The sequence below is a fragment of the Pinus tabuliformis genome, chromosome 5_2, assembly GCF_031772625.1.
Source record: "Pinus tabuliformis cultivar Carrire ecotype Pingquan chromosome 5_2, CPIR1, whole genome shotgun sequence".
NCBI classification, from domain to species: Eukaryota; Viridiplantae; Streptophyta; class Pinopsida; order Pinales; family Pinaceae; genus Pinus; species Pinus tabuliformis.
This window is the reverse complement of record NC_142306.1, coordinates 186,977,846-186,994,488: the sequence shown is the minus strand read 5'-3', so window position 1 is coordinate 186,994,488 and position 16,643 is coordinate 186,977,846. Positions and strand designations below refer to the sequence as shown.

Here is a 16,643-nt window from a genome sequence, read left to right as displayed (position 1 = left end):
GAGGAAGAATCAGACTCTGCAGCAGAGGAGGAATCAGAAGATGAAGAGCCACAAACTCCGGTTGTGAGAAGATCAGTTCGAGAAAGAAGGCAGCCAAAAAGGTATAGTCCTTCTGCTTTCTGTTCAAATTTTGCTTTGTCTGTTACTAATGATGATCCCAAAACTGTGAAGGAGCAATAGATTCAAAGGATGGAAAACTTTGGAAAGAGGCCATGGTTGATGAAATGGCATCTTTGCACAAAAATGAGGCTTGGGATCTGGTGGAGTTGCCAGCTAGAAGGAAACCCATTGGCAGCAAATGGGTGTTCAAAAAGAAGACAAATGCAGAAGGGAAGGTGGAGAAATACAAAGCTCGGTTGGTAGCAAAAGGTTATTCCCAAGTGCCGGGAATTGATTTTGGTGATATTTTTTCTCCTGTTGCTAAGCTAACTTCTATTAGGTTACTTTTATCTGTTGCTGCTGCTTTTGATTTTGAGGTAGAACAGATGGATGTGAAGACAACATTTCTTCACGGGGATTTGGAAGAGGAAATCTACATGAAGCAACCTGAAGGCTTTGCGGTGAAGGGTAAGAAAGAACTGGTATGCAAGTTAAAGAAGTCTCTATATGGGTTAAAATAGTCACCAAGGATGTGGTATCAGAAATTTGATACATTTATACGGGGACTTGGCTTCACCAAAAGCAAAGCAGATCACTGTGTGTATTTCAAATTAATTGGTGACCGTTTTATTTATCTGGTCTTGTATGTGGATGATATGTTGCTGGTTGGAAATGATAAAGAAATTATCCAGGATTTGAAGACCCAATTGTCCTCCAAAATCGACATGAAATATCTTGGTGCTACAAACTATATTTTGGGCATGGAAATTAAAAGAGATCGGGCAAAGAGGAAGCTCTGGTTAAACCAGAGGAAGTATGTTGAGACAATACTGCAGAGGTTTAATATGCAGGATAGTAAACCGGTGAAGGTTCCTATTCCTGTAGGTGTGAGGTTATCTGCTGAATAGTGTCCCAAGACACAAGAAGAGGAAGAGGACATGTCCCGTGTTCCATATGCAAGTGCAGTCGGTAGCCTGATGTATGCAATGGTCTGTACTAGACCAGACATTGCACATGTAGTGGGAGTATTGAGCAGGTTTATGTCAAAACCAGGGAAGGAGCACTGGACAGCAGTGAAGCGGGTTTTCAGGTATTTTCATGGCACTAGTGATTATGGTTTGTGCTACCAAGGAAGACCAGGATTGGACAGAGTGTTGGATATTCGTGGCTTTGTTGATGCAGACTGGGTTGGAGATCTGGATCAGAGAAGATCTACAAGTGGGTATGTGTTTAACCTATTTGGAGGTGCAGTCAGTTGGATGAGTAAGAAACAATCTGTAGTGGCACTATCAACTACAGAGGCAGAATACATGGCAGCCACTCATGCAAGCAAGGAAGCAGTTTGGTTGCAGAGATTGTGTTCAAGTATTGGGGTTAGTACAGGGAGCTATAAGAATAGACTGTGACAGCAAAAGTGCAATTTTCTTGGCAAAGAACCCTGCTTATCATTCAAAGACAAAGCACATTGATGTTCAGTATCACTTTGTGAGGGATATGATAGAAGACAAAAAGGTGTTGCTGGTAAAGGTGGACACTTTGAAGAATACTGCAAATGCATTGACAAAATCTGTGAGCTCTGAGAAGTTCTCTTGGTGTAGAGAAATAATGGGCATTTCAGGGCTAGAAAAAGGACTAAGCTCTCTTGTGGCCCCCTGTGGAAAGAAAAAAACAAGTGGGAGATTGTTGGGTTGTGTTATATTCTTTCCACGACTAACCCACGTAGTGAATCGGGGGGTTAGAGGGGGGCGGGTAGCCCCCCTCTACGGGGTCCGGGGCAGCGCCCCGAGAAATTTTTTTTTTGAACCCTATATTAGGTTGGGCAAACCTACCTATGGTTTTCGATCCATGGTTTTGGATGCGATGGTTTTCGGTCCATGGTATTGGATGCTTCGGCATGTATAAATATGTATTGTAACATTGAAAGGAACATAATGAAAAATCAAGCTGGTAGTCCCGGTTTTGGGATCCAGGGGAAAATCTCTATGTATATGTGTTTTATGTGTTATGCTCTCACATTGTTTATTTTTCTGTGATTTAGAATTCGTATGCAGGTAATTTCTGTACGGGGTTAAAACCTTCATGGCATGTCATCTGGATAATTCCCCTGATCCCCACTTTGTTCCATTACTATATCATGTGCCAGTTATCACTTGAGGGAAGTACCATCGACATGTCACCCCCTTTAAAGGTTGAAACCACTTAATAGGTTCCTTGATTAACCCCCTTATTGAGATTGGAGACACTTGTACATGCCAAAGCCCACTATAGAAGAGCATTCCACCATGATGTGCCTCATTGGTTCCATGACTTGTAATCCCTTTTACTTGATTATTCTTATCATTTGTTGTATTGGAGGGCAAGGGGATGCATTGGATCTTATGTAGGATTGCAGGTGGATTTCCTTTTGGGGATTGGTCTCTGTATACAGGGTCCTAACCCTCTAAAGGGCCACATTGGAACTTGTAGGGTGAAAATTGAGAGCAATGGGGCTCCACCATAGCCGAGAGTACTTCATGGATCCCCAACACCACTCATTGATTGCTCGTGTTCCACCTTTAGGATGAGGATGATGCACCTAGTTCACTATGCCTAGTTGGCTCCACACTTGCACCATACACTTGGCAGATGTTACAAGGTTTCGAGGATGTCTCCCGCTACAAAGTGATGGATTATATCAACATCCTAGCCCTTACAGATGGTCTACAAGCATTTTCTATCCACTTGTAGACCCATTTGGATGTCATTGTGCCCCCACACCCACTTAGGAGCACCATAGGTTCTTGCTTGGAAAACAAGGGGCCAACCCCTTGTCCACTATGTTTGGAGTCCATTTCTACATCATGGCACCCCTTGGACTTCATTAGGCCTCCTCAAAGGCCCAACAACTCACTTTATTAATCATTAGACCCTCTTGAGAGGCTTATTCTTATGTTATTGAGCTATTTGGTGGGCTTGTCACCAAAAGTATTGTTATTATGCACATTATTTTATTCTAGGGGAATTATTAGTACAAATTAGGCCATTCGAATCCATTAGATGATTGTATAAATAGAATAGAAGCATTGTCCCTCATTCATCATCACTTGTATTGGTTTATTTGCTATTGTGATATTTTCGCTACCCATTTTGGAGGATGAGTTTGGATGTTATGGATGAATTTTAATGTTTGGATATCTCTCTTATCTTGGAGCTTCATTATTGGCATAATTTGATTATTGGATATAATTTGTTGTACATGTAAGTGTTATTTTCATTATTATTCTTGTTATTTACTTTGTCACATGAATGTTTCTAGGATTTTCGCTATACAAGTTTGAAATTTACTGCTTTTTTATACGAATTAGTGGAAATGGTGATATTTTATAGTGCTGCATCATGTCATGGGCCATGTATGAATGGGTGAATGTTCCTAGAGATAATTTGTGATAAATACATCTTGATAAGTCATCAATTATTTCAAATTGAAGTATAAAGTCCTTGAAGCAATTGCTCTCATTCCTAATGCCATGTGAAGTTGTTTTAAGGCCTCCTTAATTGGTTGAACTCTTTCCAAACCACAATTCCCCTTGACTCAATCTCTCCCAAGGGACATGGCACTAATCCTCCATAGATGATCACTTTCAACGCTTATCATTTTCACCTCCCTCTTTTTCTAGGCCTAACATACATAGGTCACATAATGAATCAATTATCTCACAATCTAGCCATCCAAACAATTTGATTTTTGGTCCATAATTGCGCTAAGTTTTTCTCTAGAGGCCATCCAAATTTGAAGCAAATATGATGGTGGGATCTCAAGATATAGCAAGACCTAGCTCAAGGACCATTTTTTGCCCAAGCTTTCCCTTGGCTAGTGTCCTCATTAGGATCATTGAATTCAAACCTAAAAGTAAATTTATCCTTTGATCCTCTTTTCCTCCCTAATTAGGTCAAGTACTGCATTGGGTGATCAACTCCATACCCTTGACCTAATTTTGGGTCTGCTTGGTCCCGTGTGGTCCCACTTCTTAACAAGGATAATCCTTCAAGGACCATTTAGAAACCAAGTTTCCACAAGGATTTTGAGGTCTAAGAATCTCCTTTGCAAGTCATACCTTCAAACCCTAGCCCCTAAAGTCCTCCTAGCCCTTCCTAGAGAGCCTTTCACCTTGCTTCCCAAGCAAGGAAGCCACATATTTGAGCCTCTTGTGAATAGGTTTTTGGGATCACCTTTCGGACTATCATTGATATATTCATTATAGTGATCCTTATTATACCAAGTCTCCTCCCATGGATGGAAGTCAATAAAGAGAAAGGAGCCTTAGTTGAGGTGACAATGGGCTATCGCTCCATTGTTTCCCCTTGACCTAGTAGTTTCTTTATAGGATTCCCTCTTAGGAACCCTGCTAGTTTTAGTGATAACATTTTTGGCGCCATTATCGGGGACACAAGGTGTGTTTCTTGTTTCTGTTACGACATTATTGATATATCATTCTTGGTGACTCCATTGGTAGAATGATGCCCTAGTTCTTCATTGTACTTTAAGGTCGATGCTTGTAGGTTGAAGCAAGCGTTTTTCTAGGCATCTTTAAATTCACCCTGGAAACTCCTACATAGTTTACATGCATATCTCAATAGGATGTCTTTCTTTGATTTTTTCCCACTTTGGACATCACTAGCATCCTTGGGCACCCTAATCATGTCATAGGAAGGATGGTACGCGGGATGCCCATATTTGATGGTAATCCACTCTTTGTAATTGATCACATGGAAAGATTTATTGTGCATGATTCAAAGGAAAAAGTGCTCCACCAAGATGTCCTTATACTATTATTCATGGGATTTTTCCATGATCATAACTCATGGTTGCATAATGACGAACCTAAAAGCATCTCATTTATTGAGGAGTTCGTTGATGGCTTTCTTAGACATTTTCAAGTATGCCATGCATTAAGAATTCATGAGGAAGCCTTCATAAAGAATCATCAAAACCTTGAGAATCTAAGTGATGAGCGGGATGACAAGTCCTCCTTGGGTCCACATCATGAAAAGGATGATTTTGAGAACACATGTGTTGGGGAGGATGAGTGAAAGTCAAGTTGAGGCTAACCTAATCTTTCTCAAGGATATTACTCTTGATGACTCTCATTTTGAGAAACTTGGGGAAGGTAATCCAATTATCCCCTTGGAAGTTGATATTGGAGATTAATTTCACAATGAAAAGGAGAAATGGGAAATTTTTGGTCCTCAATTTGATTGTGCTCCCATTTATGATACTAATAGGGAGGATGATGTTGGGATTGGTATTGCCTTTATTTATGATTACATAACCATCTATACCCATGGGAAGGAGGATCATCATTTTCCCTTGCATGAAAGAGGGTAGTTGGAAGTAACTGATTCTCATTTTTGGGAAGACCCTATCTTTGATACTAATGATGAGAGACTTGATAGGGCCCTTTCTCCTACCTTCATTCCTTGTAATTCTGGGAGTATATTCAAATCACTTGAGCCTTTAGATTATGATTTCCAAGAAAAGAGACCCATTAAATACAATATGTCACCTTCCCCATCTCCTTTCCTTCTTGTTTATCATTTTGAGTCATCCATAAGTGATTACCTCACCCCTTGTCATATGATCTCAATTGACCAGGAGCCCTTTCCCCCTTTTGAGTATAGTGTCAAGGAAGGGACCCTCATTTAATATACTTTATCTCCTTGGACACACCCTTGGGATTATGTCACTCCATGACCTCCCCTCTCTAATGTGACTATCACCTTGAGCAACCTATTTTTTGCACTCTTTCCTTCCCTTTCCATCTGTTACCCTCCCATCATGAACTTGTGGCATCCACAAAACATAATGCTATGAGAAATGATTGTGATAGGGAGTTATTGAGAGTGACAATTTATTCCACCATTGTGTACTTAAATGGAAAGCCCCATACTTCTAAATTGACTTATTTTCCTAGGGATTCTTGTTACCTCATATGGAGATCATATTTTCCCACCTCCCACCAGCTTCATCCACTTTATAATTGTATCAATATTCGCTTTGGGATTTTCTAAATGAGTAATCATATTGGCAGGCATATGTATATTGATATGATGATATGTTGGTTTCATAGGGTTTATGATTACACTTAGTATTAGAATTGTATTATATGTAACTATATGCGTGTTAGGCTAAGATGCATTGCATGTTGATTTTCTCATTAGCACTAACATCATATGATATTATCGTGATAGATTAGCTACATTTAGATTAAAATTGAATTCAAAATGATTTTACTTTCTTGTTGATTTTTATGGCCTAATACTAAGCTTGGGTGATTATAATACACCATGAAAACATGCTGCCCCATGTGCTCGGTCTTTGATATGTGTAGGTAACAGGTCTGTAGTACCAAGAGATTGCTGGTGTTCTCATGACCTCTTGTTTGACTAGATTTGCACACCGTTGTGAGAGCTCATGTCCGAGTTGGAGCCAAATGTTACCCACCACCTATAGGTAGTATGCATAGGAGAAATTTTTTCTCTCAGATGGTCCTCAGTTGGTAGCCAGGAACCCCTAGTAACCATCAGATAGCTCAATGTGCCATTTCCTTCACCACCTAATCTATCCATGTGGTCCCTCGACTAATTTTCATGAATGTATGTTTGAAGGTGGGTCTCCAATCCCAAAGGTATAGATTTTCATTGGTGTAGTTGAGTAATTTTCCTTACTTGTCATGGGCACTCTTGGGCATGGATTGGTGGGTGGATTCAGTGGAAAGAGTGGGTTAGGTTTGTATCCTTGTCTCCACTGCCCGATTTTATGGTTACCCTTGTATCCTAGTCTAGTGGAATCTCCTTTACTGGCCATTAGCTTTAGGTTTGGCACTACATGGGAAATCCTAGTTTTGGTTGCATGGTCCTGCTTCTCGACACCATATACATCACTCCCTTTCTACTCATTTAAGCCCCTTTCACCTCTTTTCCCTTTTGGGTCCACATAGGGTTAGCTTCCCCCTCCCTTTGTCCACACCTTGGTTAGGCCTAAAACAATGCCCAGAGGTTAATGTAGCTAAAAAGAAAAGAAAAAGCATATTTTGGCCACTCCCAACAGGAAATGGACCACAAAATTCAAAAAATGGTCGAGACATACAAATTTAGCATGTGGAGAAAAGCCAAACATGAGCTCTACTTGTTACCCATGGCTATCACCCTGGTTCTTATAGGCCCTAGATGACCCCCCTCCATCATTGAGGAACCCATGATTGTCCCAACCCATGGTGGGAAATGAACCACCCCACCTTAAGGGGGTATCCACTACTACACATTACTCATCATGCTCTCATTCCCTAAAGCTCTAAGTAGTTATGAAGAAAAATCAATCATAGGAAAAAGGCACATGAAGGAAGGTGGAAAAACAAAGGTCACGGTAACTCATGTACCGCGATTTTCTCCCTCCTTTACTCACATCCCCAGGTGTGGGCTTCCCTTATTATAGCTACCCTTGTACCATGGCATGATAATTACCTTGATCCCCATTTTGTTCCATTACTATATCATGTGCCACCTATCACTTGAGGGATGTATCATGGACATGTCACCCCCTATAAATGTTGAAACCACCTAATAGGGTCCTTGATTAACCCCCTTATTGAACTTGGAGACACTTTTACATGCCAAAGCCCGCTATGGAAGGGCATGCCACCATAATGTGCCCCATTGGTTCTATGACTTGTAAGTCCTATTACTTGATTATTCTAATTATTTGTTGTATTGGAGGGAAAGGGGATGTATTGGATCTTATGCAGGATTGTAGGTGGATTTCCATTTGGGGCTTGATCTCACTATATGGGGTCCTCTCACTCTAGAGGGCCACATTGGAACTTGTAGGGTGAGCGTTGAGAGCCTTGGGCCTCTACCATAATAGAGAGTACTTCATGGATCCCCAACACCACTCATTGATTTCTAGTCTTACAACTTCAAGAGAAGGATGATGCACATGGTTCACCATGCCTAGCCTGCTCCACACTTGCACCATACACTTGGCATATGTTCCAGGGTCCATTGGATGTCTCCTATTGTAGAGGGAGGGATTATATCATCATCCTAGCCCTTACAGACAGTCTACATGCATTTTCGATCCACTTGGAGACCCATGAGGATGTCCTTGTGTCCCCACACCCACTTGGGAGCACCAAGGGTTCTTTCTTGGAAAACAAGGGGCCAACCCCTTGTCCACTATGTTTGGAGTCCATTTGTACATCATGGAATCCCTTGAACTTCATTAGGCCTCCTCAAATGCCCAACAACTCACTTTATTGATCATTCAACCCTCTTAAGAGGCTTATTCTTATCTTATTGAGCTATTTGGTGGGATTGTCACAAGTAATGTTATTATGCACATTATTTTATTCTAGTGGCATTATTAGTCCAAATTAGGCCATTCAAATCCCTTATATGATTGCATAAATAAAAGAGAGGCATTCTCTCTCATTCATCATCACTTAGATTGGGTTATTTGCTCTTGTGAGAATTTTGCTATCCCTTCTGGAGGATGAGTTTGGATGTTATGGATGAATTTTTATGTTTGGATATCTCTCTCTTGTCTTGGAGCTTCATTATTGGCATAATTTGATGATTGGATATACTATTTTGTATATGTAAGTGCTCTTTTCATGCTTATTCTTGTTATTTACTTTGTCACATGAATGTTTCTAAGATTTTCGCCATACAAATATGAAATTTACTGCTTTTCAATACGAATTAGTGGAAATTATGATCTTTTATAGCATTGCATCACGCCATGGTGTAGAAATTTCTCTATAGATCAGCGAGCTCTGATACCATGTAGAAATTCTCACTGTGGATTAAACTGATAATTCAATGTACTAAAGCAAAATACTTGATCGACTTCTACAAACAAACTTGTAGAAACATAATCGATTTTGAGCAAGATCAATTAGAACACATATAACAGAGAATGAAAACCAATCACACATGAACACATAAGAATAATCTAGGGAAAGCCTCAACTAAAAACCCCGATCTCTGTGTTATCATACAAGTGGAAATATCTCTGGATTACACAAAGCTTTAGCTCACAAGCTATCCAACTCTCAGTACAATCCCTCAATGCTGCTCATAGACTGAATAGACACAACATATACCTTCCTCCAGCCCTCCAAGCCTTCTATTTCCTTGCACAGTTTCTCCTGGGTCCTCTGGCTAACACCTGTGTGAATTCTCCTCTCACACACACCTGACCTCTGAAATAACTGCGCAATCTTGAAGGAGATAATTCCTTCTGCATGGATGAGTTTCCTATATAGGAAAATTCCTCCAACTGATAGTACATTTTCCCTTCCTCTGATCTCAATTGGGTCTCTAACTGAACTGACATGCATGAGTTACTTATGAGAGAATATTCAGTTATCTAAAGTACACTAGTTACATGCATGCATGCATTAACTAACTGAACTCACAATCAGTTCCACAAACTGTTTGAACTAATCTAATTGGACTTAACTCAGTTAACTGAGCTAACTAATTACAACTCAAAGTACAACTCATCCTGATCTCCTTAATTAAGGGATAACTTCTTCAATCAAAGGGATAATTGTTGCATGTCTTCACATAGACTTCATGTTTGATTTTCTCCAACTAATTAACTCAAGACGAATTAATTAATTATTTTTCAAACAGCTGCTAAGATCAAATTCGAATTTTAATTCTCAATTTTAGTTTAGGGACTATCTAAAATTGGAATGCATCCCAAAATGCTATTTATAGTAATGCTATTTTTAGCATTTCTATTTTATCATTCCTTGTTGCTATATCCAACACTAGTACCTGAAATGCTATTTATAGCATTTCTTGTTGCCATTTTCAACACATGGGACATGTATGAAGGGGTGAATGTTCCTAGAGATAATTTGTGATAAATACATCTTGATAAATCATCAATTCTTGAAAATTGAAGTATAAAGTCCTTGAAGTAGCTACTCTCATACCCTAATGCCATGCAAAGTTTTAAGACCTCCTTGATTGGGTGAAATATTTCCAAACCATAAATTATCCTTGACTCCTTTTGTCCCAAAGGACAAGGTAGTAATCCTACATAGGTGATCACTTTCAACGCTTATTATTTTCACCTCCCTCCTTTTCTAGGCCTAGCCTACATAGGTCACCTAGGGAATCAATTATATCACAATCTAGCAATCCAAACACTTTGATTTTTGGTCCACAACTGTGTTGGGGTTTTCTATAAAGGGCATCCAAAGTTCAAGCAAATTCGATGGTGGGATCTTGAGATATTGTAGGTTTTAACCCCGTACAGAAATTACCTGCATATGAATTCTAAAACACATAAAATAAACAATAGCGAGAGCATAACACATAAAACACATATACACAAAGATTTTCCCCTGGATCCCAAAACTGGGACTACCAGCTTGATTTTTCATTATGTTCCTTTCAATGTTACAATACATATATATGCATGCCGAAGCATCCAATACCATGGACCGAAAACCATTGCGTCCAAAACCATGTGAAAAAATCATGCACAAAACCATAGGTAGGTATGCCCAACATAATATAGGGTCCAAATTTTTTTTCCTCGGGGCGCTACCCCAAACCCCATAGAGGGGGGCTACCCGCCCCCCTCAAACCCCTTGGACAGGGGGGGCTACCGCCCCCCTTGTGACCCCCCTGCTGCACAATTGGCACAATCAAGGGGGGCTCTGCAACCCAACAGATATAGAAAGCCCTAAGTCAAGGACCACATTTTTCCCCTAGTTTTCTCTTGGCTAGTATCCTCATTAGGATCATTGAATTCAAACCTAAACGAAAATTTGTCCTTTGATCCTATTCTCCTCCCTAATTAGGTCAAGTCCCTCATTGGGTGATCAACTCCATGCCCTTGACCTAATTTTGGGTCTGCTTGGTCCCACGTGGTCCCACTTCTTACCAAAGCTAATTCTTCAAGCACCATTTAGAAACCAAGTTTCCACAAGGATTGAGGTCTAGGAATATCCTTTGCAAGTCATACCTTCAAACCCTAGCCCCTAAAGCACTCCTAGCCATTCCTAGAGAGCCTTTCACCTTGATTCCAAAGCAAGCAAGCCACATATTTGAGTCTCTCTTGTGAATAGGCTTTTGGGATCACCTTTCATCCTATCATTGATATATTCATTATAGTGATCCTTATTATACAGGGTCTCCTCCCATCATTGAAAGTCCGTAAAGAGAAGGGAGCCTTATCTAAGGTGATAGTGGGTTATCGCTCCATTGTTTCCCCTTGGCCTAGTAGTTTCTCTATAGGATCCCCTCCTAAGACCCCTACTAGTTTGAGTGGTAACAGGCACCAAAGCCCATGCTCTTCAAGGATTCCCTCAAGACAGGCCCCAACTCTTATCAACCTCAGATAGCTATGAGGGTGTTCTAGGTGGACAAAGTAGAGGATGTACCCTATGTGGAAATTTTGCACCCAGAATTGGAGGATTTATTTCAGCTCTACATTGAGACAGAGCTCATCTGTCACTTTAATGGCTTATGGTTGCATATAGAGGATCTTTATAAGTGGATTCAGTTTTCCTAGACCAAGAAGTGCAAGGTCATTTTCTACTTAGAAGTCTTTTTTATAGTGATTTTCATTCAACCAGAAGACTACTAGAAGGCCCTAAGTAGTGGGTCTTGGTTCTGTTATAACAGGTTTGTTTATAACCCCTTGGTTTTTGGATTTTGACCTATCTACAAAAGTTATTACCAAGCTCCCAATCTGGGTTCAAATTACCAATTAACTGGCCACTTATGTCACTTTCTTATTTTTAAGGTACTGGAAACTCCTTGGGTCATTTTCTTACCACAGATCCCTCTCAAGGACAACTTGGCTTGTACACCTACAATAGAATTTGTGTGTAAATTGGCATTAGTAAAGTGCTTCCAGGTAAAAAAAAAATTACAAATCGGAGATTATCATTAGACCCAATCTTTAGATTATGAGAACACTACATTTCGTTGTTGAGTTTGTCTTCAAATTGGACATTTATAAAATTCCTACCCTTAGTCAAATCCCAGCAAGAAACATCTCAATAGAACTTTCAAATCTAAAAATTTGAAACCTTGTATCTCACCACCATTATTCATTAGACTCATGAGGACTTAACAAGGAATCCAATAACCCTTGAAAACAAGAAATCAATGAATAGAAAAGTATCTTTGGGTATTTCGAAACATGTTCATGAATCAAGATCTTCTAACACTAATAAGGAGTCTCCTCTAGTTCTCAACAATAATTCACAAATTAATTTGGCCAACCTACTTCCTATTGGGTGGACCAAGGATAGAAAATTCATTTCAAAAACCATCCCCAAGTAGGGTGATTCTTTTTGTTTTGTCAAACCCATGATAGTGTCAATGATGAACATGAAATTCCTCTAATAACCAACTGCTACAACAATGTACTTCTATTTTTTTAATAATATAAAACATTAATTTACAAAAAATAAAATAAAAACATCACTTTATTTTATTGTTTTTGTTATTATTTTATTATTTTCCTTAGTAATCCCATTTTAAACCTCAAAATTCTCATAGTTTATTTGCCACAATCTATGAAACATGATGCACAGAGGCTTTGAAATTCTTGGTTCCCCATCAAACCTCCTACTGATGATCCTTTGTATAAAATATTGTGCTTGATGACTAATCCAATGTAATTAATGCATTGAATTCATTTACTTACCTATTTGTATCACTCCCCTCCTTTTTGTAAAGTTTCTTCAACTCCCTTAAAATTTAATCTTTTCAAAAGTCTAATTTGTGAATTTATTGTTAAATCTTAATCTAACTCTTTTACTCCTCTTAGGCCACATATTCTCATTTCTTCATTGGTTTAGTCCCCTCACACACCTTTATGATTTAACTCTTCTACCTTAAACAATATAAGTACATCATTAAAAAAAATAAACTACATATCATATATCAAAATATCATTAGTATTCTAAATCAACAATTTTAGAACAAATAAGTAAATTAATTAATTAAAAAAAATAAAAAAATAAAACAAGTTATAGAATATTGGTTAAATGCAAAATAAATAAACCCATAGTTACATATTACTAGTCCCTAACCCTTTATAGTGAGGCTAAATTTCAGAGTATTCAATGAAGTTCCATGTTAAATAACTAATGCTAACATTAGTTTTGAAACATTCAATGTGTAAATAAATTTTTCTCTTGATTCTGAAAAACATAATCTCCTTTTATTGGAAGACCCTTGTCATTTTATGGGGACTTTTGGAAGACACTTGTTATTTGCGTTTTGATGTGGAAATCTAGTGTAGACTTAATTTTAGAATGAAAAAATCATTTTATTGTATGAAATTGAATGATGAACAAATATAATTATACCAAAAAATAAATAAATAACATAGACAAGTAAAAACTTACTTGTCAGCATATTCCGTGACAATATAAACATCTGTTCCAGATGGTGTCTGAGATGGTGCTATAAAAGTGTCAATCACTACATAAATGAAAAATGATGTTTTAAGATTAGTATAAATTGTTTATGGATAGAATGTGATTAACACAACAATTTTCAAAAATAAAAACATTATAAAAATCATGTTTGATAATTTTTAAGAACTAAATGAAAAAAATTGTAATAACTTGTTTATTCCCTTCAGAAAATTAGTTGATATATTCCCAAACACGAATAAGAGATTCATAACAAAACTTATTGGAACTATAGTGTTGATGAAAAGAAGATGATAAAATGTCTATTTTAGTAATGTGCATTGAAGTTGTAACTAGGGCTGGTCTTCATAATGTAATATAAATTCATTATTAATGTATTTATTATATTGTTTTATTTTGGTCAAAATATGTTTTTCATTCTTAGAGAGTTAAAAGAGTAAAAAAGAATTTATTATGAGTCAAAAGAAACTTATTGGAGTCATGTCGCATTTGGACTTTTGTAAGAAAATGAAATTGATGCAAAGAAAATGATAGAATTCCTATTTCAGTCTTGAGCGTTGAGGTTGTAACTAGAGTCAATTTTCATAATGTAATATAAATTCATTATTAATGTATTTATCATATTGTTTTATTTTGTTCAAAACATGTTCTTCGAGAGTTAAGAGAGTCAAAAAAAAAATTATTATGAGCCAAAAGAAACTTATTTGAGTAAGAAAATGAAATTGATGAAAAGAAGATGATAGAATTCCAATTTCAAGCTTGAGCATTGAAGTTTTAACTAGAATCGATCTTCATAATGTACTATAAATTCATTATTAATGTATTTATTATATCGTTTTATTTTGTTCAAAACATGTTCTTCATTCTTAGAGAGTTAAGTGTAAAAAAGAATTTATTATGATTCAAAAGAAACTTATTTGAGTCATGTCACATTTCGACATTTGTAAGAAAAAAAAAATTTGAATTTTTCTTTGAATCATAAGTCCACCAAATGTACAAGTCGGCCCAATCCTCCAAAAGCCACCTATTCGACCTATTGCACTAATTTTTTCAAATTTCTGAGGAAGAAAATGTACCATATTTTTCTTCAAAGGATTGAGATCATCAGTCATCAACACTATGTTATTGTAAACTCATTCTGCAATTTTTTAATGTAAATAATGCTAGTAAGACTATGAATGTATATACCAACCTAGGTAAGCCTATTATTTCAGCGATAATTTCATCCTAGGATATGTTTCATCTCATTGACTCTAAACACAGATGGTCGGCAAAGTTTATCCCTCCAACTTCACCTCGAAGCTAGGGTGAAATTTTTCGTCAAAGTCTTAGGTGAGTCCTAGTGTTCTAGTCGAATCTTCTGTAAAAGTGATTTGAGAATAATTTTTAAAAACTAAATGAAAAAAATTGTAATACCTTGTTTATTCCCTTTAGAAAATTGGTTGATATATTTCCAAACACAAAAGTGGCAAGCATATCATGCATATTTCAAATATTTGTGACATTATCATATTATAAAGAATTACAAAATATTAAATTAGCAATATTGTTTCTTTATTTCTTTAATGCCTAAAAACTTATTAAAAACACTAGGTTATGATCATCAAATTTAAAAGCATAAATTAGTGCAATTTTGTGTATGAGAATAAAAACATACAGGAAGTTAATTTATAGTAATTGGGAGTTGAGACTCATCATAAAACCAATTGGAACTATAGTGTTGATGAAAAGAAGATGATAGAATGTATACTCCAAAACATAGATAAGTGACAAGCATATTATGCATATTTCAAATATATAAGTGGCAAGCATATTATGCATATTTCAAATATTTGTGACATTATCATATTATAAAGAATTACAAAATATTAAATTAGCAATATTGTTTCTCTATTTCTTTAATGCTAAAAAACTTATTAAAAACACTCGGTTATGATTATCAAATTTTAAAGCATAAATTAGTTCAATTTTGTGTATGAGAATAAAAACATAGAGGAAGTTAATTTATAGTAATTGGGAGTTGAGACTCATCACAAAACCCATTGGAACTATAGTGTTGATGAAAAGAAGATGATAGAATGTCTATTTCAGTCTTGAGCGTTGAAGTTGTAACTAGAGCCGACCTTCATAATGTAATATAAATTCATTATTAATGTATTTATTATATTGTTTTATTTTGGTCAAAACATGTTCATTCTTAGAGAGTTAAAAGAGTCAAAAGAATTTATTATGAGCCAAAAAAGAAACTTATTTGAGTCATGTCGCATTTGGACATTTGTAAGAAAATGAAATTGATGAAAAGAAGATGATAGAATGTCTATTTCAGTTTTGAGTGTTGAAGTTGTAACTAGATTCGACCTTCATAATGTAATATAAAGTTATTATTAATGTATTTATTATATTGTTTTATTTTGGTCAAAACATGTTCATTCTTAGAGAGTTAAAAGAGTCAAAAAGAATTTATTATGAGTCAAAAGAAACTTATTTGAGTCGTGTCGCATTTGGACATTTGTAAGAAAATGAAATAGATGAAAAGAAGATGATAAAATTCCTATTTCAGTCTTGACCGTTGAAGTTGTAACTAGAGACGGTCTTCATAATGTAATATAAATTCATTATTAACGCATTAATTATATTGTTTTATTTTGATCAAAACATGTTCTTCATTCTTAGAGTAAAATAGAATTTATTATGAGTCAAAGAAACTTATTTGAGTCATGTCATATTTGGACATTTGTAAGAAAATGAAATTTGAATTTTTCTTTGAGTCATAAGTCCACCAAATGTACAAGTCGGGCCTCCTTTGAACAAGTTGGCCCAATACTCCAAAAGCCACCTATTTGACTTGTTGCACTCATTTTTTTCAAATTTTTGATGAAGCAAATGTACCATATTTTCTTCAAAGGATCGAGATCATCAGCCATCAACACTATGTTATTGTAAACCCATTTTGCAAAGTTTTAATGTAAATGATGCTAGTAAGACCATGAATGTATGTAAAAACCTAGGTAAGCCTATTATTTTGGCAATAATTTCATCCTAGGAGGTTTTTCGTCTCATTAACTCTAAAAACCCTTGAGCAATATATAA

The 16,643-nt window shown here is 36.6% G+C and overlaps 1 protein-coding gene across 1 annotated transcript in view; it reads right to left on the bottom strand.

Annotated features, from left to right (window-relative positions):
* The window catches only part of LOC149158192 (mitogen-activated protein kinase mpkC-like), a 298,794-nt gene that overhangs the window by 165,305 nt on the left and 116,846 nt on the right, over positions 1–16,643 (bottom strand). Inside the window, exon 4 of the mRNA XM_089433910.1 lies at positions 13,524–13,599. Within this exon, the coding sequence (XP_089290036.1) occupies positions 13,524–13,599 (76 nt within the window). The remainder of the gene's footprint in view (positions 1–13,523; positions 13,600–16,643) is intronic.